This window comes from Schistocerca cancellata, chromosome 9, assembly GCF_023864275.1.
Source record: "Schistocerca cancellata isolate TAMUIC-IGC-003103 chromosome 9, iqSchCanc2.1, whole genome shotgun sequence".
Lineage (NCBI taxonomy): Eukaryota > Metazoa > Arthropoda > Insecta > Orthoptera > Acrididae > Schistocerca > Schistocerca cancellata.
In genome coordinates this window covers 11,404,855-11,432,366 of record NC_064634.1, presented here as the reverse complement: position 1 = coordinate 11,432,366, position 27,512 = coordinate 11,404,855, and the positions used below count along the sequence as shown (strand labels likewise).

Here is a 27,512-nt window from a genome sequence, read left to right as displayed (position 1 = left end):
AGGCTAAGCTGCGGACGTTGATGCGAAGCGAGTACTATGTAGTGAATGTTGTATTTGAAGAAACGGAGAAGTGGAGATTTGCTATCTTTTAAAAAGTAATGGGAGAATCATTTTTTCTTTGTGCAAAAACGTGAAAATTCGAAATGTTTAATATGTGGCAGTATTCTTGCTGGTCAACGGAAGTTTAGTATTGAAGGCCATTATAATAAATTTCACAAGGATGAGTACAGTTTATTGTCGGATTCTCAGCAGGTGGGGAATTGACTGAGCTTAAGAAGAGTGATCTGACAATACCAGATGAATCTGTCTTAGTTGGCTGGCCGGAGTGGCCGAGCGGTTCTAGGCACTACAGTCTGGAACCGCGCGACCGCTATGGTCGCAGGTTCGAATCCTGCCTCGGGCATGGATGTGTGTGATGTCCTTAGGTTAGTTAGGTTTAAGTAGTTCTAAGTTCTAGGGGAGTGATGACCACAGCAGTTAAGTCCCATAGTGCTCAGAGCCATTTGAATTTGTCTTAGTTGCTGTTGTCACGAGAGATCTGCGACTTTCTCTCGTCATGCCTCTCATCTAACTGATTTAACATTTTATGGAGCACTGTTTTCAAGTTTTCAGGACAACAACAATAATAGCCCAGCGGTATGTGCAAGTTATAAGACTGCGCTTAATATAGTGAGAGCTGGAAAACCATTTGCTGAATTAGTAAGTCTCGGTTAAGAGCAAACATCAGTGATGAAAATTTACGTAACTGTTTGTTTTTGTCTGTATGTAGAAATTTTGTTCCAGGTATTAAACGTATTGTAAACTCCACCTGTGATAATTAAATAAAATGTATCGTAGGTAATAGGTACTCTTTCAAACCACGATTTCTTTCAAGCACTCCTACTAGCCTTATTCATTCACTCAATAATGCAAGCTAGGAAACAAAACGCATTACAGAGGAAGGAGTGGACAGAAGGTATGGTGGGGATGGGAGATAAGCGGGTGGCCAGCTTGCCCCTGTGTGCACGCGGAACACCTGTTAACTGCACGCATGCAAGTGCACCGCACATGTGCAGGATTCCTGCCCGCCCCTGTCTTAGAGGTTACACACTTTTGACCGTTTTGTGTCAACATCCATCTACCTTACTGGCATGTAGTTCACTCTGAGGTGCAAGTAGAACCCAGACCTGTCCTCAGCTAAAGCTGAGTGAGTTCACTGACGTGCTCACAGTGTCACTTGGTTTAGGAGGTCCACATAACTTACCAAGTTCTGCAATTGTGAACATTACCCTCAGAAAGGTTGCAGGCTCTCCCTGATTTGCCACCATTTCCCAATGAAATTGAAAACAAAAATACTGCCAGCAGAGAGCCTCAACTACCCTGCTTCCCACTTCTGGCATTTAGCCACAATGTTAGTTTTATAGTACACTGTCATGTGGTAACAGAGGTAGGGTGAGACACCATTATACTTAGAGTTATGGTGTTACTGAGGTAGCACTACAAAATGTCAATACTATGATTCCTGTTTGCAGTACTGTATGAAATGTTAATCCACATTACAACATAACATGGTCTCGTACCCATGAGAATGCCATTAAAACACAGATGCCACAGAAGTCTATGGTTACCAGTGTACAGTAGCTGACAGAACCTGGCTGATAGTTACAGCTATCCAATTGTAAATGTTTCCTTTCTTTGTGCTTATCAGTGTAGTATTATGAAACTGTACTCTACCAAATATTTTGTTGAATATATTCCCAACTAAGCAGTTCTATACATTCTTGTTTACATGGTATCATTTCAAACTGATATGTGATGTGGCTGTTGCATAAAACAACAACTGAGTTGAACAGATTTTAGTACTAAAAATGAATGCTGGAGATTTCCCACGTTATATCTGCACTCTAGTAATGCCATCTTTTGCATCCCTAAACCTAAATATTTAAAGAGAAAAAATATTTCTGCTTAGCTAACAGTATAGTTGCAGGCCAATTACCTTCACAGTAGTGATAATTCCATCCTTGGACTTCAAAAACTGAGTCATTAGTCATTTTGTGACATTTACAACTGTAATGGTTGTGTAGTAATAGTTTCTATTTATTTTAAGGAATGCAGTGGAAGGGGTGCTTTTTTTTCTTTCACAACATACAATGTTACAGCCTTACATGCTTATAATTGAATTTCAGTCTCACTCATATCTTCTTTCACTGTAGCCTTTTAATTAGGCCTGTAGCCGTTTGTGGATCATGTTGCTACATGTTACCATACAGAGATTAATGTTTCATCTGATATCAGAGTAGTATCTCACTTTGTTGTCTACAAACATTCATGTACACTCTTTGACATAAAACTTGACCGGCGGCCGGCCGCTTCAGAGGCTAAATCCGCGCCGATCGCGACATGGGACAAAGAAACTGGCCAACTCGCTAATTCTCTAAGTCCGGTTATCTGCACAATCTGACAACACTGTAGACTGCGGCACTTCCTGGAGGAAAACTTGTCCCAAGATAGAGAGACTCCAGGCTGATTACGCCTGTGGTCTAGTGGTAGCGTGCGTTGTTTCTGTTCATAATGTCAGTGGATCGAGAGCAGCTGGCATAAAATATTTTTATAGCCTCTTCTGTCTGAATGCTGAAGACGTGAATGTAATGGTAGCGCAGATTCAACCTATTTCGCTTTGTGACACACCGATATCAAAATTTTATCTAGTAACGATTTTGCGGCAGATTTCCTGCAGACTGTCCTCCTCTGGACGCCGTATGCGGCAAAGCTCCGGGATCCATTTGCTGGCTACTGGCAGCGGCCGTGGCGACAGCAGCGGCGCTGCACTCCCCCGTTCTTTATCGAAAGCGCCTGCTACCGCTCATCGCTTTTGATGATTTAAAACGCTTTATTATTAAATGTTGCTCCACAGAAAATTTCTACAATTTCCATTCACGCTCAAAAGCAACGGAGACAGACGCCCTGATTAGTAGGCGGGTAATCGGCAAGAGCTGAGTATGGCCCGAAATTAATTTTATAGACTGGGACGAAATTAAACCACCTCACTACATTCGATGAATTTATAAATGCTTCATACCTCGTTTCTTTTCCTTTCAAACTTAATTATTTGTGCAACTTTTGGTCAATGTTTGGATGTTTTCGTCAAGCCAGAGTGAGCGTCTGTGGTGTAAAGTGTATTACAGTTCTTGTTTCATTCCTTATGGTAAGTCTATGCGATAAACTGTGTGAATACCTTGCAATGCATGCTCTGTAGCAGTGCAGGCACACTGCACATTTGGAGTTCCATGTATGGGTTCATGAAGTATTTATTGTTGATCGGAAGTGATAGTTAAGGTCATCAGATTTAAACCAGAAAAATTTGTCGTTTTGAAGGTTTCAGAGAACGGAAAGGAATTGCTAACGCCGGTGTTAGAAAACGTCTACAGTTAAACGCTATTGCAAAAATTTAGAAGATGTGAACTATATTAATGAACATGTGCACTTCATAAACAACCTTCTGACATGTTAGACCTATATGACGAACAAAGCTCAAATTTATATCGTTGACAGTCGGTTTGAATCTTTTCAGGACCTATTTTACAGTGAAGCACCTTGGAATTTGCAAAGCAGAAATCCATGATATTAACTTAATTTACTAAGTCGAAATCGGACGAAGATTGATGTTTAAAGGCATTCTTCAGATTTCGCATAAGAAATTTTTACTAGCAGTTTGCAACTCCATTAATTAAAATGGAAAATAAAATGTTTTAGTCAGCGGCTTCTACCGTGATTCGAACTTATAGTACAAGCACTGCAACGCACAAGGGAACCTCTGAGCTAACGACACACTGGCGGCCAGGGGCGGACTATAGTCACTGCGATGTTGCCTGAGCCTCAAAACGCAACCTTAAACACACAAACAGAGGAGGTGGAGATTACTGTTTTAACGTCCCGTCGACAACGATGTCATTAGAGACGGATCACAAGCTCGGATTAGGGAAGGATGGGGAAGGAAATCGGCCGTGCCCTTCCTAAGGAACCATCCCGGCATTTGCCTGAAGCGATTTAGGGAAATCATTGAAAACCTAAATCAGGATGGCCGGGCGCGGGATTGCACCGTCGTCCTCCCGAATGCACACTCAAACAGGTGTTACTTATGTGAAGAACGCCGTTCTTGGAGTCCAGAAATTAAATATACTTTCTAATTGTGTCATCTTGCAGTGGATTATATCGTACGAGTCTTCGATGTGGAAAACGAATGTTAAGTGAATTTAGCGAGGTAACGCCGACCTACACCCGGAAGTAAATGCACTATCAGAGTGTTGACAAATACTTGCTACGACGCTGTCATTTCTCGGCTCTCTGACGAGGCAGCTCTTCAGCGAAATGCTTGCCGTGATTCTCCGATACGGTTCTTCAGAGTGGAGACGCGCGCGCACGTTTGGTTTTTATGCGGCGTTCTCCCCTGGTGGTTTCTGACGTCGCCTTGTGGGCTATGTATACATATGAGACATTCAATTATCATTAATCCAGAATGATACAAGTTTCAGCTTCCGGCGTGGAAGAAGGCTGTTGACGCCGACATTATATCATTTCAACGTAGGGAAAGCAAAACGGATCATTCAATGTTTCTCATTCAACATAAAGCATGTGAGATAAATTTCCGTAACGTTCACAATCATCTAAAAATACAAACGAAGTAAAAATACACCGGAATCTTATTCGAATTGAATATAATGTAAGATACCAAACGCTTTGCACCTCGATGTCGAATTTGTCCACTTGCAATCGTTTGCAGCATGCACATAGATTGTCATGATTACCACGAGAATGAAGAAATATGTTGGTAAGGATGGAAGCAAGAAGAGACGCAGTCAACAAATATTCTATTCCTCATGGCATTCATTTCATTTGACACGTAAGAAGAGGTAAAGCGGGAATTTACTTTCGTTAACACGAAAGATATGCCGCACATATTGATAACGAGGAAGTCTGCGTCTTCATACGTTTCCTCCTTGAAATCTGTATGCTCTATTATATACTAAGTAGCCCGATCATTGTTTCAGTAATGTTACCCTCTTGTTTGACCCCGTAACGATGAACAGATTCCAAATGCATGTCTCTGCGTGAAAGTAGCTGTTCGAACCCTTCCTGGGTTGTTTTTTGTGTTTTATTGCTTGGAATTCCTGAAGCAGACCACTGTGCCTTCCCCCCTCGTGGGTTAGGTCTCAAAACTAAACCGCTTTGTATCCAATGGCATAATTTATTCATACAGCATCAGCATAAGACTCTTGCGAGTGAGAGAATGACAATAACAATCGTAACAAGAACAAGCAAATAATGAATGATGTTTATTCCAACGCAGAACGAGAATGGCTTTAAATATAAAAATCTATATCTATATCCATATCTATTGATCTTTGAGTTGGCACAATGAAAATATATTCTTAGCATTTAGTTACTGAATTTAGTTCTGGATGTTTGCAGAGAAAAGGAAAAGTCGGTACTTCTCGCTAGTGTAATATAATGTGAACCAGCAACTACCCTTTCCTTAGAACACGACTCAAGCAGGTCCTCAAGTAGGCACTGCTGCACTCTGTTCCCTGACATTGCTCTGAAGACGGTTAATGCAGATAGTTCCGATTATGAAATACAAAACGTATTGCAGGTTAGTTCCTAGGATAGTAACATTAAATTTGCGTTGTAGACGGCACATGAACGTGACGACTATCCATATTACTCATCAATATAAAAAGACAGTATTTTGGTAATTTAGCAGGATTACTCAAAATGAATTCTGAAATTGGGTGACTGACCGCACAGGTGCTAAACGTCGTCAAGAGTATACGATGTCCTAATCGCATTAGGAATATGAAGATCGTCTTCGACAGCTCGCAACTTTCACATAGCTAACCCCACCCTACTCCAGACAGCTCTCGGTGGAGTTGCACTACGTTGCCGATGTTATGGAAGGCCTTCAAACCGACAACAGACCACATATTGAAAAATACAAGCGAATTCTCTTGCAGCGTAAGCTTATTGTAACTAATCTAAAAATTATTGGAGAGGAACATTGTCCTATTCAAAAAAGTAAAATGTTACACACTGTTGACGTCAAACGGACATTATCTATGTCCTGTCTTGTGTCCTACTCATCTATAATATCAAGTGTACTATGAAAATGATTATATATAATGGATTATAAGGTAATGCATTGATACCAGATGGTGGGGGCCGGCCGATGTGGCCGTGCGGTTCTAGGCGCTTCAGTCTGGAACCACGTGACCGCTACGGTCGCAGGTTCGAATCCTGCCTCGGGCATGGATGTGTGTGATGTCCTTAGGTTAGTTAGGTTTAAGTAGTTCTAAGTTCTAGGGGACTGATGACCTTAGAAGTTAAGTCCCATGGTGCTCAGAGCCATTTGATCTATTTACCACAAAATGACATTAAAAATTTAAGTTATTCACGAGCAGCTAGTTGAGAATATGTATGAACATTAAATGACACGACGAACCGTCATGTTCTGCATATGGATTCAAACCCAGCTCATGCAGACTAAGCAAAGATTTCGTGACTGACGGAAACTAACAGTCATTCCTGATTAGGCATACAGAGAGTGATATACCTCGATTTTAGACAGTATCAGTTAGCAAATATCAACTTTAAATTGCATAACGCAAACATTTTTAACAGACGTGAATTCCTACCCAGCATCTATTGTCCCTGTTAACGAACTACGAGAGATGTTAAATATTGCTTCTTCACAAGTAACTTACTTGAAATGCCGTGAGGTAAAGTTGTGTGTTGGACACGGATTCGAACCCGGAACCTAATCGGATTGCTATCGAAGCACAGTCAAATGTGACATATCGGAATTTCGCGGCAGTAACTAGATGTTATAACTGAAATGACGAGACGAAAAATTAATTTTTTCCTTCCCAGGACTCCAACCCGGCACCTATCGCTGTTATATTCTAGAGAAAACTAACGTTAAATATGGGTTTGTTGCACCAGCAGTGACATGTGAGCATGTTTGAACTGAAATAATATGACGAAGAGTTCAGCGCTCACTGGGAATAGAGCCCCACACATATCGTTGTTGACTACACACAAAGAGACGTCAGCTACCGAATTTTTCTCCACCAGCTGCTCAGAATAGCATCTTGAACTTACAGTCATCTCGCAAATAGTTCTGTGTCTCACTGGGAGTTAAAAACGTCAGATATCGTTAGTGTGACAGCGAATGAAAATACATTAAAAATCAAAATTATTATCCACCAGCAGACAGGTGTTCTCATGCTAGAGCTTGATAATGCATAATTAAATCTTTAGTGCCGGGCCAGGATTCGATCCCATTCACGCATAATATGTGAAGGTGTTGAGGAATCTGCAGTTTTGAACAAACAACAAATTGTAGCCGAGCTGTATTGCCACGAAGGGATCAAATTCCGCGTTAAGGGCGGTCTGAGTTGCATTCCCAGTTCAGAACCAATTTTATCGACATACAGAAGCTCAAATAAAAGATGGAATAAGTGTCCTGTGACCATACATAGCGTTTGTGTCGTCACTTGAAATAAATAACTAGTATAAGAAAGGTTACTGGTGGTAGAGTTTCTACATGTCGCCACTCCAGACTTTATTGTGGTTCAACCTACCGTCTACTTGGTAAAGAAGGAATATCATCTTTAATGTGAATTTTCAGACCATGCAGCCATTATATCTCCTTCACTTGGTGTAGCCAGGAGAGAATGGAATCTGTCTCTCCCTATCTAAAATCATTGACAGAAGTGGGAATCGAACCCAGACCATAGGTATAACAACCTACCATCCGTCCAACAGACCACGAAATCCTCTTCTCTGCGAGTCATTTTTCTATCGTAACGCAGTTGCGCCACACTGGATGAGAATTCTGACACACAGGCTCCCTGTAGTAATTTGCAGCATGTTCAGTAAATTCATTTACTTGGTTGACCGAATCACCATGAACTAGCTGCCTCGGCTACCCAGTGCATACATTCGACTATTTTGTAATCACAGAAATAAAATCACGTTACTGCCACCTACACACAACTGCCAACATTGTAGGATGCAGAAGTTTAAATAAGAAGTGTTCCTTTTCACTTGAGCTATTCTATTGCGCTATCTGTTACTAGAAAACGTCGTTCAGTCCAAAAGAAAAGCTGTAACTGTTTGTCTCTCAGAAGTCAAGACATGGCCATATGCATAATCTCACAGTGCTGTGGAATCCAAAAGTTCTGGAGGAATAGTTGCCGAGCTCTGGAGCTGTTGTAGTTCCGTGTCAGCTTGTAGCATAGATAAGATGTCGCGAGTTCGAATACATTCAGTGCTACATTTTTTAAAACGCAATTCTGCTCTCTGCTGAAGTTATCAATCTAATGGAACTTTGAACAAATTCCCTTCACTTCTCAACCCAAAGTAGTCGCATGTGGAAAAAGGACTAACTACTGTGACTTTTGTCCTATTCAGGTTTAATAGACAGCAGGCAGCAGATGCATCTCTAAGATGTGCAGGGAGAGCGCATCGTGCCATAATATGTCAGAAAAGTATTTTCTACATTAGCTGTCGTGTGGTAGTGATATTTTATTCTTCTTCAAACTTTGATTGACAGCTTTAACTCAGAACAAATTTTCTACATGCATGTAATCAATAAACTGCATGTGCATTGTCAGACTGTCATAGGTAACATCAGAGAATTCGCATATATCGTTGATGATTAATTTCTCTCTCATGTTTACTATTGTTTTAACAACACTAAAGGAAACCTTACGAAAATTGTGCACTGTATTATAAGAAATGAAATAAAACTAACGATGATAACCTTACGACGAAAGTATCTGTACACAAGCATGCCTCTATCGACACGAATTAGTAAAATACTACTCACTTAGATTTTGATAGGGTCTGTGTTTAATTGGTATGCTGTGTCATACTCAAGAGGTATGCAAATGTGGCATTTCATAAATATAGTTACGTATTCCTAGAAACCCAAAATTCGCTTGTCAGCAGCGGAAAGAGGCGTTACCTGTTGTGCAGCATTGTAAGTTTTTCAACATTGCACTATGAGCTGAAAGCATTTTCTTGCGATTTCCGTATTGATGTTTGATCTGACTGCTTGTAGCTCTTTCACAGAAGGGATAAAAACGTTTCAGTCAGTGAGACTGGAACTGCGAACCGTAACAGACACTGTTTCACATGTCAGCACGTTACCACAGAGCTGGCGAGGGGGTATGGGTCTCAGCTTCCTATTACGACGGCAATAGTAACTAGAACTCGTAAACCGCTATTTAAAGGTCGAGATTAGTTGCGATTTCCACCTGCAACGACTTTCTTGGGCTGAAAACCGTAAATTTTCAATCTTTTGTTACCCTTAAAGCTATAATAACTCAGATTATTCAATGGAAATGACAGGTAAAATCAAGTGAACTTTGAGGCTTAATTCCGTGCACACCAGGAAGTAACTCGTCGATCACAGAGTTGCCAAACATACGTTGCCTTGTTGCCAAATCTCAGTTACAGTACCAGCAGGAAGAAGACGAACCGATGTGATCCTACAGCGGTCTGGGAAGTGACCATAGCTGGTGTCTCCAAGTCGCGGCTGCTACGGCCTGGAATACGTAATGCGTCTGATTCGCTTTCTGTAACTAGGTTTAGGGACTGGAGCGTAGTTACTAATAATACTCAGAACTGACTGCAAACTGAGCATCATAAATCAGTAACTCTCATTGTTGTTTTTATATTTCTTTCGTAAGTGCACTCAAAACTAAGAAAGTCATTCACAGGCGTTTTCCTGCCTCGCCGATAGTCGAGCAGAACATACAAATAAAAATAAAAAAGAATGTGTGTGTGTGTGTGTGTGTGTGTGTGTGTGTGTGTGAGAGAGAGAGAGGGAGAGAGAGAGAGAGAGAGAGAGAGAGAGAGAGAGAGAGAGAGAGAAATAAAAAGCAATGAGAGAGTGTGTAAAAAATTGTTGTAAAGAAATTGAATCATGGTATTTAAAGAAATCTTTCATTAAAATGACACGTTCCACATCATTACGAAATGTCGTATTCATGATCTATGGAACAAGAGTTAATCTAATGTAATGTAATCTAATCTAATCACATCATATTGATTATTAGCCATGAAGAGTCATGAACTACCGAAAGTTTTGCCGATACCAGTAACCAAATCTAAACTTGAAAATAAAAGACGACAATTTTTGTAATAAACCATGACTCCTATCAAGACCCTTTCATCCCTGTTATCTAACCACGAAAGATGTCTGATATACCTCCATTCTGAAGTAACAAAGTGTGCATGCATTTAAAGATGAAGTGCATGATGTGAAGTTCTGTGACGGAGATACGAACCCAACACGTAATCCGATTGTTAACTAAGAAAAATCAAATGTTACGTATCGGTTTTTCTTACGAGCCGCTAGGTGTCTGAATCTAAAATAAGGATACAAACTTTTGTGCCTAAGCGACAATCGAACTGCACACCTACCGCGCATCCACGAATATAGCTTAAGTATCAGTTGCTTACTCATGAACAGTAAGATGTGTGCGTGTTTGACCAGAAATAACGACACCTGTTGCGATTGTTGGCAACACATGAACAGACATTGAAATTGCGCGTTAATTTTCACTAGCAGGTGGGTGTGCACTTGATAAAGCTAGAAATGAAATTATGAATATTTTTGTACTGGATCAGGTTTCAGACCCACATACTTACCTTTGGAAGAGAGCTAGAGAAGATTGCAGTCTTGGGAAAAGGAACGAAATGACTGAACTATACTGTTCCGAGAGATTCAGATCCTCGAAAGAGGAGATACGAATTCGAATCACAGTCCAGCACCAAATTTTTAAACGTCTCTAGTTCAATCAAGTACAAGTAAAATAAGAGCCCTGTCCCTTTAAATGGCTATCGGTTCATCAAATAAAATAAAATTTTCTAATGTAAGTAAGTTTACTGGCGACTGTATTTCTGTTTACCATGACTTCCGCTTTGTCATTTCCCAACGAAAACTGGCTCTGCTCAGTTGGTTATGAAGGAACGTGATGTTTAATGCGGATTCTGGATTATACTCTTGAGGTTACCAGAGGTAAAATAAATCTGTTTGTGCCTCTTAAAAGTAAATGCCTGAACCCACGCATTGCACCTGTGATAGCTCGTTCCACCAGACCATTGTGGCCACATTACCCAGCCCCAGGAGTGTGCTGTAACGGATGATGTGCTTAGCTTACAAAATTAGTCACGGTGGAAAAAATGCGAGTCTATTAAATGGTCAAGTAGAAGCAAGCTTCTGACGCAGAGATTATGCTATTCTCATGTCAGCAGGATGTAAAGACTCTTCTAGGCATCATAGGCTGGATGTGAAGCCATTTTGATTTTTCACAAATTCAGCAAATTTCTTAGTTCGAGAAAATCCACTGTGAAGTGTGAAGTTGCCGGATAATTCGATTATTACTGTTATTATTACTATCATTTTATTCGTACCGCTGATGGAACACGACCGTAGTCTTGAGATAAAACGCGAGACCAGCTAATATGACGTCTGGCGACCGAAAGCACATATCGACAGAATTTTTATCGCCCCTTTCCTCTCGGTGCTGAAGCTATGAGTGTAATTCAAGCGAATCTACAATATCATATTAGCTGGTCTCGCGTTTAACCTCAAGACTACGGTCGTAGTCTAGAGTAATGTACTAAGACTGGAGTCAAGACTTCCTCTGGGAAGTGCCGCAGTCTACATGTTGCTAGATCGAGCATATTGCCAGACATAGAATTCTGAGAGGAGCATGACTGTATTGTCCACCTTACGTGAACGACTCGGCGGTCAATTTTTTGGTCTGAGACTGTATCTACAACACATATTGCTCGCTTAAGACCCAGAAGAATTTAAAAAAAAAAGTAGTTTATGAGAGCAACGTTAACCATAGCGTTCGAAGTATTCATAGTATTGTATACGTGTGTGTAAACGCCTTCCAGTGACCACTCAAGAAAGACAAGGATACACAGTCTAGCTTCAATATTATAAATACGCCTCAGTTTGTGGATGAACTCAGACTTAAGTTGATAATAATTTTGAAAATATAGCAGCACTGTACCCATTGGTGTTAAACTCGTTTTCAACCAATGATTCCCACAGCTACAGGGATACTACTTGTGATACCTCTTAGACAAAATACTTAAGCAGTGTTATCAGACGAAAAGATCAACCTGACACAAACTGTGGGAAGTTTGTTTTACAACCTTCGTACCTGGATATTCAGCTTTTTCCTATTTGAGATATCTGTGAACGTTGCTGCTTAAGACGATTTAAGCAGAAAATAAATTCCCTCAGCTTCGACAATGTTTAAAGAAATCGTCTTATCGGCACTAAATCGTGATTTGTGATTTGTTTACCGGCTGTACTCTTCCGTATTTTGCCGGTTGGAAGGCGAAAGCTTATTGACAAATTTCACACAGAAATTACTGTTACAGTGTACTTATGGAGCCAAATGAGTCAATTGCGTATTTTCCGGTGAGAAAGAGCACTGGCAAACAGTCTTCGCTACATTAGGTTATTTAAACTGGTGTCACTCTGAGCTAGAATTTATGGTCAGCGACTAAGTGTAAGGTCAACGTTTCGGATGCGAGTTTTGCGACTGTGAAATACTTTTATACATTATAGAAGCGAATATTAAATGTGCACTAATATTGCGAAAATTTTGTACTTGGACAGCTTAGAATGAAAATACTTCTGTTTATTGCAAAGGGAAACAATAGATTTTCTAAAACACTGTCTGTCATACACTACTTGAAACAGGTCATATCGACCAAATCATGTGGAAGAACTAACAGCAACGTATATCGGAAGGCAGTAAGATCTCTTGCCTTTTGGTTTGTCAGTACTCGATAGCCACTTCTAGGCGAAAGTAAATGAAGAAAGGCAGTGCGTTTTTGTTACCAAGTAACGTCTTCGTCAATTACTTTAGTTTTAATGTAATCTACGAGTAATTGCTGGTGTTTGATATTAACATGAAAAGGATTCCGTAGACAGGGAAAGAACCTGTTCTTGGGAAACTACTTCTATAGTGACCAAAAGGCACTAAATGATGTTCAAGCACTTGTGTTACAGCAGCAGTATGAATAAAATGATAGTAATAATAACAGTAATAATCGAATTATCCGGCAACTTCACACTTCACAGTGGATTTTCTCGAACTAAGAAATTTGCTGAATTTGTGAAAAATCAAAATGGCTTCACATCCAGCCTATGATGCCTAGAAGAGTCTTTACATCCTGCTGACATGAGAATAGCATAATCTCTGCGTCAGAAGCTTGCTTCTACTTGACCATTTAATAGACTCGCATTTTTTCCACCGTGACTAATTTTGTAAGCTAAGCACATCATCCGTTACAGCACACTCCTGGGGCTGGGTAATGTGGCCACAATGGTCTGGTGGAACGAGCTATCACAGGTGCAATGCGTGGGTTCAGGCATTTACTTTTAAGAGGCACAAACAGATTTATTTTACCTCTGGTAACCTCAAGAGTATAATCCAGAATCCGCATTAAACATCACGTTCCTTCATAACCAACTGAGCAGAGCCAGTTTTCGTTGGGAAATGACAAAGCGGAAGTCATGGTAAACAGAAATACAGTCGCCAGTAAACTTACTTACATTAGAAAATTTTATTTTATTTGATGAACCGATAGCCATTTAAAGGGACAGGGCTCTTATTTTACTTGTACTTGATTGAACTAGAGACGTTTAAAAATTTGGTGCTGGACTGTGATTCGAATTCGTATCTCCTCTTTCGAGGATCTGAATCTCTCGGAACAGTATAGTTCAGTCATTTCGTTCCTTTTCCCAAGACTGCAATCTTCTCTAGCTCTCTTCCAAAGGTAAGTATGTGGGTCTGAAACCTGATCCAGTACAAAAATATTCATAATTTCATTTCTAGCTTTATCAAGTGCACACCCACCTGCTAGTGAAAATTAACGCGCAATTTCAATGTCTGTTCATGTGTTGCCAACAATCGCAACAGGTGTCGTTATTTCTGGTCAAACACGCACACATCTTACTGTTCATGAGTAAGCAACTGATACTTAAGCTATATTCGTGGATGCGCGGTAGGTGTGCAGTTCGATTGTCGCTTAGGCACAAAAGTTTGTATCCTTATTTTAGATTCAGACACCTAGCGGCTCGTAAGAAAAACCGATACGTAACATTTGATTTTTCTTAGTTAACAATCGGATTACGTGTTGGGTTCGTATCTCCGTCACAGAACTTCACATCATGCACTTCATCTTTAAATGCATGCACACTTTGTTACTTCAGAATGGAGGTATATCAGACATCTTTCGTGGTTAGATAACAGGGATGAAAGGGTCTTGATAGGAGTCATGGTTTATTACAAAAATTGTCGTCTTTTATTTTCAAGTTTAGATTTGGTTACTGGTATCGGCAAAACTTTCGGTAGTTCATGACTCTTCATGGCTAATAATCAATATGATGTGATTAGATTAGATTACATTACATTAGATTAACTCTTGTTCCATAGATCATGAATACGACATTTCGTAATGATGTGGAACGTGTCATTTTAATGAAAGATTTCTTTAAATACCATGATTCAATTTCTTTACAACAATTTTTTACACACTCTCTCATTGCTTTTTATTTCTCTCTCTCTCTCTCTCTCTCTCTCTCTCTCTCTCTCTCTCTCTCCCTCTCTCTCTCTCACACACACACACACACACACACACACACACACACACACACACACACACACACATTCTTTTTTATTTTTATTTGTATGTTCTGCTCGACTATCGGCGAGGCAGGAAAACGCCTGTGAATGACTTTCTTAGTTTTGAGTGCACTTACGAAAGAAATATAAAAACAACAATGAGAGTTACTGATTTATGATGCTCAGTTTGCAGTCAGTTCTGAGTATTATTAGTAACTACGCTCCAGTCCCTAAACCTAGTTACAGAAAGCGAATCAGACGCATTACGTATTCCAGGCCGTAGCAGCCGCGACTTGGAGACACCAGCTATGGTCACTTCCCAGACCGCTGTAGGATCACATCGGTTCGTCTTCTTCCTGCTGGTACTGTAACTGAGATTTGGCAACAAGGCAACGTATGTTTGGCAACTCTGTGATCGACGAGTTACTTCCTGGTGTGCACGGAATTAAGCCTCAAAGTTCACTTGATTTTACCTGTCATTTCCATTGAATAATCTGAGTTATTATAGCTTGAAGGGTAACAAAAGATTGAAAATTTACGGTTTTCAGCCCAAGAAAGTCGTTGCAGGTGGAAATCGCAACTAATCTCGACCTTTAAATAGCGGTTTACGAGTTCTAGTTACTATTGCCGTCGTAATAGGAAGCTGAGACCCATACCCCCTCGCCAGCTCTGTGGTAACGTGCTGACATGTGAAACAGCGTCTGTTACGGTTCGCAGTTCCAGTCTCACTGACTGAAACGTTTTTATCCCTTCTGTGAAAGAGCTACAAGCAGTCAGATCAAACATCAATACGGAAATCGCAAGAAAATGCTTTCAGCTCATAGTGCAATGTTGAAAAACTTACAATGCTGCACAACAGGTAACGCCTCTTTCCGCTGCTGACAAGCGAATTTTGGGTTTCTAGGAATACGTAACTATATTTATGAAATGCCACATTTGCATACCTCTTGAGTATGACACAGCATACCAATTAAACACAGACCCTATCAAAATCTAAGTGAGTAGTATTTTACTAATTCGTGTCGATAGAGGCATGCTTGTGTACAGATACTTTCGTCGTAAGGTTATCATCGTTAGTTTTATTTCATTTCTTATAATACAGTGCACAATTTTCGTAAGGTTTCCTTTAGTGTTGTTAAAACAATAGTAAACATGAGAGAGAAATTAATCATCAACGATATAAGCGAATTCTCTGATGTTACCTATGACAGTCTGACAATGCACATGCAGTTTATTGATTACATACATGTAGAAAATTTGTTCTGAGTTAAAGCTGTCAATCAAAGTTTGAAGAAGAATAAAATATCACTACCACACGACGGCTAATGTAGAAAATACTTTTCTGACATATTATGGCACGATGCGCTCTCCCTGCACATCTTCGAGATGCATCTGCTGCCTGCTGTCTATTAAACCTGAATAGGACAAAATGTCACAGTAGTTAGTCCTTTTTCCACATGCGACTACTTTGGGTTGAGAAGTGAAGGGAATTTGTTCAAAGTTCCATTAGATTGATAACTTCAGCAGAGAGCAGAATTGCGTTTTAAAAAATGTAGCACTGAATGTATTCGAACTCGCGACATCTTATCTATGCTACAAGCTGACACGGAACTACAACAGCTCCAGAGCTCGGCAACTATTCCTTCAGAACTTTTGGATTCCACAGCACTGTGAGATTATGCATATGGCCATGTCTTGACTTCTGAGAGACAAACAGTTACAGCTTTTCTTTTGGACTGAACGACGTTTTCTAGTAACAGACAGCGCAATAGAATAGCTCAAGTGAAAAGGAACACTTCTTATTTAAACTTCTGCATCCTACAATGTTGGCAGTTGTGTGTAGGTGGCAGTAACGTGATTTTATTTCTGTGATTACAAAATAGTCGAATGTATGCACTGGGTAGCCGAGGCAGCTAGTTCATGGTGATTCGGACAACCAAGTAAATGAATTTACTGAACATGCTGCAAATTACTACAGGGAGCCTGTGTGTCAGAATTCTCATCCAGTGTGGCACAACTGCATTACGATAGAAAAATGACTCGCAGAGAAGAGGATTTCGTGGTCTGTTGGACGGATGGTAGGTTGTTATACCTATGGTCTGGGTTCGATTCCCACTTCTGTCAATGATTTTAGATAGGGAGAGACAGATTCCATTCTCTCCTGGCTACACCAAGTGAAGGAGATATAATGGCTGCATGGTCTGAAAATTCACATTAAAGATGATATTCCTTCTTTACCAAGTAGACGGTAGGTTGAACCACAATAAAGTCTGGAGTGGCGACATGTAGAAACTCTACCACCAGTAACCTTTCTTATACTAGTTATTTATTTCAAGTGACGACACAAACGCTATGTATGGTCACAGGACACTTATTCCATCTTTTATTTGAGCTTCTGTATGTCGATAAAATTGGTTCTGAACTGGGAATGCAACTCAGACCGCCCTTAACGCGGAATTTGATCCCTTCGTGGCAATACAGCTCGGCTACAATTTGTTGTTTGTTCAAAACTGCAGATTCCTCAACACCTTCACATATTATGCGTGAATGGGATCGAATCCTGGCCCGGCACTAAAGATTTAATTATGCATTATCAAGCTCTAGCATGAGAACACCTGTCTGCTGGTGGATAATAATTTTGATTTTTAATGTATTTTCATTCGCTGTCACACTAACGATATCTGACGTTTTTAACTCCCAGTGAGACACAGAACTATTTGCGAGATGACTGTAAGTTCAAGATGCTATTCTGAGCAGCTGGTGGAGAAAAATTCGGTAGCTGACGTCTCTTTGTGTGTAGTCAACAACGATATGTGTGGGGCTCTATTCCCAGTGAGCGCTGAACTCTTCGTCATATTATTTCAGTTCAAACATGCTCACATGTCACTGCTGGTGCAACAAACCCATATTTAACGTTAGTTTTCTCTAGAATATAACAGCGATAGGTGCCGGGTTGGAGTCCTGGGAAGGAAAAAATTAATTTTTCGTCTCGTCATTTCAGTTATAACATCTAGTTACTGCCGCGAAATTCCGATATGTCACATTTGACTGTGCTTCGATAGCAATCCGATTAGGTTCCGGGTTCGAATCCGTGTCCAACACACAACTTTACCTCACGGCATTTCAAGTAAGTTACTTGTGAAGAAGCAATATTTAACATCTCTCGTAGTTCGTTAACAGGGACAATAGATGCTGGGTAGGAATTCACGTCTGTTAAAAATGTTTGCGTTATGCAATTTAAAGTTGATATTTGCTAACTGATACTGTCTAAAATCGAGGTATATCACTCTCTGTATGCCTAATCAGGAATGACTGTTAGTTTCCGTCAGTCACGAAATCTTTGCTTAGTCTGCATGAGCTGGGTTTGAATCCATATGCAGAACATGACGGTTCGTCGTGTCATTTAATGTTCATACATATTCTCAACTAGCTGCTCGTGAATAACTTAAATTTTTAATGTCATTTTGTGGTAAATAGATCAAATGGCTCTGAGCACCATGGGACTTAACTTCTAAGGTCATCAGTCCCCTAGAACTTAGAACTACTTAAACCTAACTAACCTAAGGACATCACACACATCCATGCCCGAGGCAGGATTCGAACCTGCGACCGTAGCGGTCACGTGGTTCCAGACTGAAGCGCCTAGAACCGCACGGCCACATCGGCCGGCCCCCACCATCTGGTATCAATGCATTACCTTATAATCCATTATATATAATCATTTTCATAGTACACTTGATATTATAGATGAGTAGGACACAAGACAGGACATAGATAATGTCCGTTTGACGTCAACAGTGTGTAACATTTTACTTTTTTGAATAGGACAATGTTCCTCTCCAATAATTTTTAGATTAGTTACAATAAGCTTACGCTGCAAGAGAATTCGCTTGTATTTTTCAATATGTGGTCTGTTGTCGGTTTGAAGGCCTTCCATAACATCGGCAACGTAGTGCAACTCCACCGAGAGCTGTCTGGAGTAGGGTGGGGATAGCAATGTGAAAGTTGCGAGCTGTCGAAGACGATCTTCATATTCCTAATGCGATTAGGACATCGTATACTGTTGACGACGTTTAGCACCTGTGCGGTCAGTCACCCAATTTCAGAATTCATTTTGAGTAATCCTGTTAAATTCCCAAAATATTGTCTTTTTATATTGATGAGTAATATGGATAGTCGTCACGTTCATGTGCCGTCTACAACGCAAATTTAATGTTACTATCCTAGGAACTAACCTGCAATACGTTTTGTATTTCATAATCGGAACTATCTGCATTAACCGTCTTCAGAGCAATGTCAGGGAACAGAGTGCAGCAGTGCCTACTTGAGGACCTGCTTGAGTCGTGTTCTAAGGAAAGGGTAGTTGCTGGTTCACATTATATTACACTAGCGAGAAGTACCGACTTTTCCTTTTCTCTGCAAACATCCAGAACTAAATTCAGTAACTAAATGCTAAGAATATATTTTCATTGTGCCAACTCAAAGATCAATAGATATGGATATAGATATAGATTTTTATATTTAAAGCCATTCTCGTTCTGCGTTGGAATAAACATCATTCATTATTTGCTTGTTCTTGTTACGATTGTTATTGTCATTCTCTCACTCGCAAGAGTCTTATGCTGATGCTGTATGAATAAATTATGCCATTGGATACAAAGCGGTTTAGTTTTGAGACCTAACCCACGAGGGGGGAAGGCACAGTGGTCTGCTTCAGGAATTCCAAGCAATAAAACACAAAAAACAACCCAGGAAGGGTTCGAACAGCTACTTTCACGCAGAGACATGCATTTGGAATCTGTTCATCGTTACGGGGTCAAACAAGAGGGTAACATTACTGAAACAATGATCGGGCTACTTAGTATATAATAGAGCATACAGATTTCAAGGAGGAAACGTATGAAGACGCAGACTTCCTCGTTATCAATATGTGCGGCATATCTTTCGTGTTAACGAAAGTAAATTCCCGCTTTACCTCTTCTTACGTGTCAAATGAAATGAATGCCATGAGGAATAGAATATTTGTTGACTGCGTCTCTTCTTGCTTCCATCCTTACCAACATATTTCTTCATTCTCGTGGTAATAATGACAATCTATGTGCATGCTGCAAACGATTGCAAGTGGACAAATTCGACATCGAGGTGCAAAGCGTTTGGTATCTTACATTATATTCAATTCGAATAAGATTCCGGTGTATTTTTACTTCGTTTGTATTTTTAGATGATTGTGAACGTTACGGAAATTTATCTCACATGCTTTATGTTGAATGAGAAACATTGAATGATCCGTTTTGCTTTCCCTACGTTGAAATGATATAATGTCGGCGTCAACAGCCTTCTTCCACGCCGGAAGCTGAAACTTGTATCATTCTGGATTAATGATAATTGAATGTCTCATATGTATACATAGCCCACAAGGCGACGTCAGAAACCACCAGGGGAGAACGCCGCATAAAAACCAAACGTGCGCGCGCGTCTCCACTCTGAAGAACCGTATCGGAGAATCACGGCAAGCATTTCGCTGAAGAGCTGCCTCGTCAGAGAGCCGAGAAATGGCATCGTCGTAGCAAGTATTTGTCAACACTCTGATAGTGCATTTACTTGCGGGTGTAGGTCGGCGTTACCTCGCTAAATTCAATTAACATTCGTTTTCCACATCGAAGACTCGTACGATATAATCCGCTGCAAGATGACACAATTAGAAAGTATATTTAATTTCTGGACTCCAAGAACGGCGTTCTTCACATAAGTAACACCTGTTTGTGTGTGCATTCGGGAGGACGACGGTGCAATCCCGCGCCCGGCCATCCTGATTTAGGTTTTCAATGATTTCCCTAAATCGCTTCAGGCAAATGCCGGGATGGTTCCTTAGGAAGGGCACGGCCGATTTCCTTCCCCATCCTTCCCTAATCCGAGCTTGTGATCCGTCTCTAATGACATCGTTGTCGACGGGACGTTAAAACAGTAATCTCCACCTCCTCTGTTTGTGTGTTTAAGGTTGCGTTTTGAGGCTCAGGCAACATTGCAGTGACTATAGTCCGCCTCTGGCCGCCAGTGTGTCGTTAGCTCAGAGGTTCCCTTGTGCGTTGCAGTGCTTGTACTATAAGTTCGAATCACGGTAGAAGCCGCTGACTAACACATTTTATTTTCCATTTTAATTAATGGAGTTGCAAACTGCTAGTAAACATTTCTTATGCGAAATCTGAAGAATGCCTTTAAACATCAATCTTCGTCCGATTTCGACTTAGTAAATTAAGTTAATATCATGGATTTCTGCTTTGCAAATTCCAAGGTGCTTCACTGTAAAATTGGTCCTGAAAAGATTCAAACCGACTGTCAACGATATAAATTTGAGCTTTGTTCGTCATATAGGTCTAACATGTCAGAAGGTTGTTTATGAAGTGCACATGTTCATTAATATAGTTCACATCTTCTAAATTTTTGCAATAGCATTTAACTGTAGACGTTTTCTAACACCGGCGTTAGCAATTCCTTTCCGTTCTCTGAAACCTTCAAAACGACAAATTTATCTGGATTAAATCTGATGACCTTAACTATCACTTCCGATCAACAATAAATACTTCATGAACCCATACATGGAACTCCAAATGTGCAGTGTGCCTGCACTGCTACAGAGCATGCATTGCAAGGTATTCACACAGTTTATCGCATAGACTTACCATAAGGAATGAAACAAGAACTGTAATACACTTTACACCACAGACGCTCACTCTGGCTTGACGAAAACATCCAAACATTGACCAAAAGTTGCACAAATAATTAAGTTTGAAAGGAAAAGAAACGAGGTATGAAGCATTTATAAATTCATCGAATGTAGTGAGGTGGTTTAATTTCATCCCAGTCTATAAAATTAATTTCGGGCCATACTCAGCTTTTGCCGATTACCCGCCTACTAATCAGGGCGTCTGTCTCCGTTGCTTTTGAGCGTGAATGGAAATTGTAGAAATTTTCTGTGGAGCAACATTTAATAATAAAGCGTTTCAAATCATCAAAAGCGATGAGCGGTAGCAGGCGCTTTCGATAAAGAACGGGGGAGTGCAGCGCCGCTGCTGTCGCCACGGCCGCTGCCAGTAGCCAGCAAATGGATCCCGGAGCTTTGCCGCATACGGCGTCCAGAGGAGGACAGTCTGCAGGAAATCTGCCGCAAAATCGTTACTAGATAAAATTTTGATATCGGTGTGTCACAAAGCGAAATAGATTGAATCTGCGCTACCATTACATTCACGTCTTCAGCATTCAGACAGAAGAGGCTATAAAAATATTTTATGCCAGCTGCTCTCGATCCACTGACATTATGAAGAGAAACAACGCACGCTACCGCTAGACCACAGGCGTAATCAGCCTAGAGTGTCTCTATCTTGGGACAAGTTTTCCTCCAGGAAGTGCCGCAGTCTACAGTGTTGCCAGATTGTGCAGATAACCGGACTTAGAGAATTAGCGAGTTGGCCAGTTTCTTTGTCCCATGTCGCGATCGGCGCGGATTTAGCCTCTGAAGCGGCCGGCCGCCGGTCAAGTTTTATGTCAAAGAGTGTACATTACCTATTACTTTTTCACGTAGGTAACTTATAATAAATGTGACTCACTGAAAGTGGAAACATGCAAATACTAAGAAATTGCAACTATAAAAGATATCAATATAGTAGGAGTTTTGTTGATCAGCATTCTGGGAACAGAGGATATAACAAGATATAACACGATATTCTGGTAAAGTAGGTTAGAATGAAATCCCCCAAAATGCCAAGCATGATACTGAATTTGGAAGAGGTATCTCCAGAGCGATTAAATGAAAAATAATTATCCTAGTCAATATACATTTAAATGAAGTGGAATTTCTTGCATCATTATGACAGAATTATCAACTGGAATGAAAAATTATAAAAACTTACCAATAGGTCAACAATGTATGGTGCTATTGTTGCACCCATGTGAGACACAGTGGCACTGGTACCAACCGCTGTGTTCCTGACAACTGTTGGGAACAGTTCTGAGGTGTGAAGTATGACCACGGAGTACACTGCTCCGATGCAGAGGCGACCCACCATTGCCACAGCCATCCGCAGTCCTGGAAGATCTGGAACGTGAAGAGAGAAGACTGTCTTAAGGAATTTTTTTTTCCTGTTACTATAAACGTGTCTATTGTGCCTACTCTGGTCCCATAAACAAGTTGAACTTCTGTAACAACTTCATTTAAATATAGGATAGCATTCAAATAAATGTAGTACTGGTTTTCTGCTACTGTAATGACTTTTGGGTTATCTTACAACATTATTTTTCGCACATTAATGATTTTAGGTACACTGCTGAAACAAATTTATTTATTCAGCATGTGTTTCATAAAGAGTTTTAATGTATTTGTTAGGTAATGATAGCAAAATTTATACAAACACTCCTAAGTAATGAGAGTACAAGAAGCAGCTCTAGCATCTTGTAAGACTACTATAAATTACTCAATGTTTAGTGACATTAATCTTTGTTGCCAACAGTCTGTCTGTTGTGTCATTGACTGCAGTTGAGACATAGCAAGGTGGGGCTCCTATGCCACAATTCAGTGCCTTAAATACATAAGTTTTAAGCTTTTCCCATTTTATATGTGATGTATATACCATAGTTACATAAAATGACTTTATTCTTATAAGTGCAATATTTCATCAAACTTCATTGTTCACAGTGTAGTTTACAATATACCATAGTTACATAAAATGACTTTATTCTTATAAGTGCAATATTTCATCAAACTTCATTGTTCACAGTGTAGTTTACAATGGGATGATTATAACAGAGTATGTAATTCAGCTGGAATTTTTTTTATAAGACGTTCATAATTTATGATACAGACCATGCAAGTGTCAAAATTCAATTATGGTTAAAACTCCTGGTCTCAAGATTGACCTAGCTTATTCAAAAGTCCCTTTTCTCTGCTTTACAGTTAACATTTTACTTTTTCTGAAAATTTTATATTTCAGAAGTTATTTGCACTTAAAATTTCTTGCTCTAGAATGTTCCAATCTTGAAATGTGGTTCTTTCCAAAATCCAATATTACAGTTTAGTAGTCCTGATTTTTCTGTTTATGAAAATGTATCTAACCCTTAAAGCAACATGTTAGTTTGTTAATTATTCAAATTAGAAATTTCAATATCTGAAAAATTCTTGGAAAATTTTGCAGGTCCCACAACACATTACAATTTATCTCTCACAAACTTGTACCTATTATTTTACTATTTTCTAACTATACAGCTTTTAGTTAAACAAACTTACTTCATTATCTACTGTAACACGACATTTATTTCTTCTGTCTTTTATGGTTCTGTCTATGTAGAAATGTGGTACATTTATATCAAGGATACCAGTATCAAGAGTGCCGAGGACCTCAACAATGATTGTATTTTGTGTACAGCACAACAGTCAGTCAGTTCCATTCCTTGAGAGTACCCACACAGTGTAATGGTTGATGTACATTGTACACTAAAGTGCCAAAGAAACTGGTATAGGCATGCTTATTCAAATACAGAGATATGTAAACAGGCACAATACAGTACTGTGGTCGTCTATGCCTATATAAAACAACAAGTGTCTGGCTTAGCTGTTAGATCAGTTACTGCTGCTACATTGGCAGCTTATCAATATTTAAGTGAGTCTGAACGTGGTATTATAGTTGGCGCACAGGCGATGGGACACAGCATTTCCGAGGTAGTGATGAAGTTGGGATTTTCCCGTACGACCATTTCATGAGCGTACCATGAACAGGAATCCAGTAAAACATCAAATCTACAACATTGCTGTGGCCAGAAAAAGATCCTGCATGAACGGGACCAATGATAACTGAAGAGAATCATTCAACATGACAGAAGTGCAAACCTGGGCCACCAACAAGTATCAGCATGTGAACCATTCAACGAAACATCGTCGATATGGGCTTTCAGAGCCGAAGGCCCACTCGTGTACCCTTGACGACTGCATGACACAAAGCTTTACATCTCACATGGGCCCGTCGAGACTGACACTAGACTGTTTATGACTCTGAACATATTGCCTGGTTGGATGAGTCTCATTTCAAATTATATCGAGCACATGGACATGTACGGATGTGGAGACAACCTCATGAATCCATGGACCCTGCATGTCAGCAGGGGCTGTTCAAGATGGTGAAGGCTCTATAACGATGTTTTGCGCGTGCAGTTGGAGTGATATGGGACCATTTATACATCTAGATACAACTGAATTGCTAGAAGTGGCTCCAGGAACACTCTTCTGGGTTTGAATACTTCTGCTGGCCACATGAACATACTGACCATATCTGGGATGCCTTGCAACATGCTGATCAGAAGAGATCTCCACCCTGGAGCACTACTTCAGACATTAGTTGAGTCCATGTCACATCATGTTGCAGCACTTCTGCGTGCTCCTGGGGGCTGTACACAGTATTGTGGAGGTGTATCAGTTTCTTTGGCTCTTCGGTGAGTTAGCTAGTTGTTAATAAATATTCCTAACATAGTAACAATTTGTAGTTGTTGAAGATACAAGGTTGCGATTCAGAAAAGTTGTGATCATTTGTGAACTAAAAAGAAAGACTTTTTCAGAAAAGTGGTGGCCATTTGTGAACTAAAAAGAAGACTCCTGTTAAAAAAAGTGTGCATTGTCAAACTGGGTGTGGGTGACATTAAGATAATGTTTGATAGAGAGAGCTACAGGAACTGAAAATGGTAAACTGAAATGTATCTGAAAATGAAGAAATGCTATATAGTGGCTTCAAGAGGAAAAAATGAGTACAGACAAGGCAGACACCCAGGATGAAGAAAATCTGACAACTATGAACTACACAAGCAATTTTGAACTATCAGCTGGAATTTGTGCATGACTTTACTGAAGATAATGAAGTAGTTTGGTGAATTATACTGTAAGGAATTGATAGCACTGCAAATTATTTGCAGGAACAAGTTAGACAAACAGAGGTTAAAAGACTAGTGACACAGAAACATGCGAAATGTATTTTATTCATCTCATAACATACACAATTTCAGAAAATATGTCTGATTTTCAGGAGACACGTCAAGGTTACAATTTGCGTATTTAAAATTTTGTTGCACTTACAATAGTACTTTGTGGAGAATTTATGTACTTAAATTTTGTCAAGCTTACAGTATTTACATCTACTGTAACTATCATAAATTTTTATTCCATTTCAGGGACCCAGCTGTACTCTTCACCTTGTCCTTCATGAAATCTTCCACAGAGTAGTAGTATCATTAATTAGAAAATCATGTAACTTGCTTTTTAAAATATTTATCTTCGTATTCATTATGTCCCACTCTTCTATTGTGTTGTGAATTTTCATTGAGGAATCTGAACACACAGTTTTAAGCGATGAGAGGTGAGGATAAAGTTTCCTTCATGTCTTGTGTTGTATGAGTGTTCAAAATGATTTTTTAAAAATAGATCAGCTCTGCTGCATAGGAAAAGAACCATCTCAAAAATGTATAAAGATGGGACAGATAATATTTTTAGGTCTTTAAATAATGATCAACATGATTCCCTCTGCTGTGCAGAGCACAGGTTGTGAATGATTCTTTTTTGCAACTTTAAAATTCATGTAACGTTTCCTGAGTTCCCCCAAAAAATTATGCCATTTCAAATAACTGATTCAAAGTACCTATAATATGCTATATTCCTGGTGGCCATATCAGTGGCACAGGCTAAAATTTCCATTGCAAATGCAAGGCTGTTTAATTTATTTGCTAGATATTCTATGTGAGAATTCCAACTCAAAGTTCTGTCTGAGTCAAGTTTTTGATTGTTCTGAGTGATACAGATTTCTTCAGTTTTTGACTGTTTGGTTTGAAAACTCATCATGTGGGTTTCTGAAATGTTTAGCCTTAAGCCATTTAGACTAAACCATGTTTCCAGGTTACTTAACATATTCGTGAGACACTGTGGTATATTGTCAGGATTTTCATTTTCAATTAGGGCTGCAAATAAAGTTAAATGAGTATTTATATTGAGAAGCAAGTCATTTACATACAACAGGAATAGAATGAGTCCAAGGACTGAGTCTTGAGAAACACCTGAGAAGTAATCTGCTCCATTTGATGTGATTACTACCCTTTGTTTCCCCTCCAAGAGGTATGATTCAAACCACTTCAAAACATTATCCCTTATTCCATGCCTGTTGAGCCTGAAAAGCATCAGGGCCTGGTTTACAGAGTCGAATGGTTTTGTAAGGTCACAGAATATTCCTGCGACCTTAGCTTTCCTATCTAGTGATGAGTTAATTTTTTCAATAAACTCGTTTATCACATCTACTGCATTTTTGCCTTGTTGGAAGCCAATTCCAAATTGGTTTTGTGAAATGATATTCCGTGTGATGAAGTTTTGTATCTGGAAAGCAGCAATTTTTTAAAATATTTTTGGTATGACATTCTTCAGCATTTTTGAAAAACAGTGAACAAATGAAAATTAGCAGGCAAAAAATTACAGAAGCTAAACTACATGTTGAGAAACTTTCCAGAATCTTTGACCTGCATTAGAGATCTGATTAACATTTTGAAAGAAGAAAGGCATAAAATCCAATGCCTTGCATGCTGAAAAGACAACCAATATGAGATTTCAGGAGTAGCTGTATTAGAGATGTGGCAAACCAGGACATTTTAGGAGGAACTGTTGCCAGTCCGGGACAAGGCAGATTTGTGAACACGTTGCAGACGTCATCGAGGAGGTGGTCATGGCAGCTAGCAAATAGGGCAAAGCAATCAGCATAGTGGGGGTAACAACAACTGGTCACATGGTGGAGGTGA

The 27,512-nt window shown here is 39.7% G+C and overlaps 1 protein-coding gene across 2 annotated transcripts in view; it reads right to left on the bottom strand.

The window, feature by feature from the left end:
- The window catches only part of LOC126101011 (organic cation transporter protein), a 587,316-nt gene that overhangs the window by 10,242 nt on the left and 549,562 nt on the right, over positions 1-27,512 (bottom strand). For both annotated transcript variants that reach the window (XM_049911676.1, XM_049911677.1), the window contains exon 10: positions 22,610-22,794. In XM_049911676.1, the coding sequence (XP_049767633.1) occupies positions 22,610-22,794 (185 nt within the window). The remainder of the gene's footprint in view (positions 1-22,609; positions 22,795-27,512) is intronic.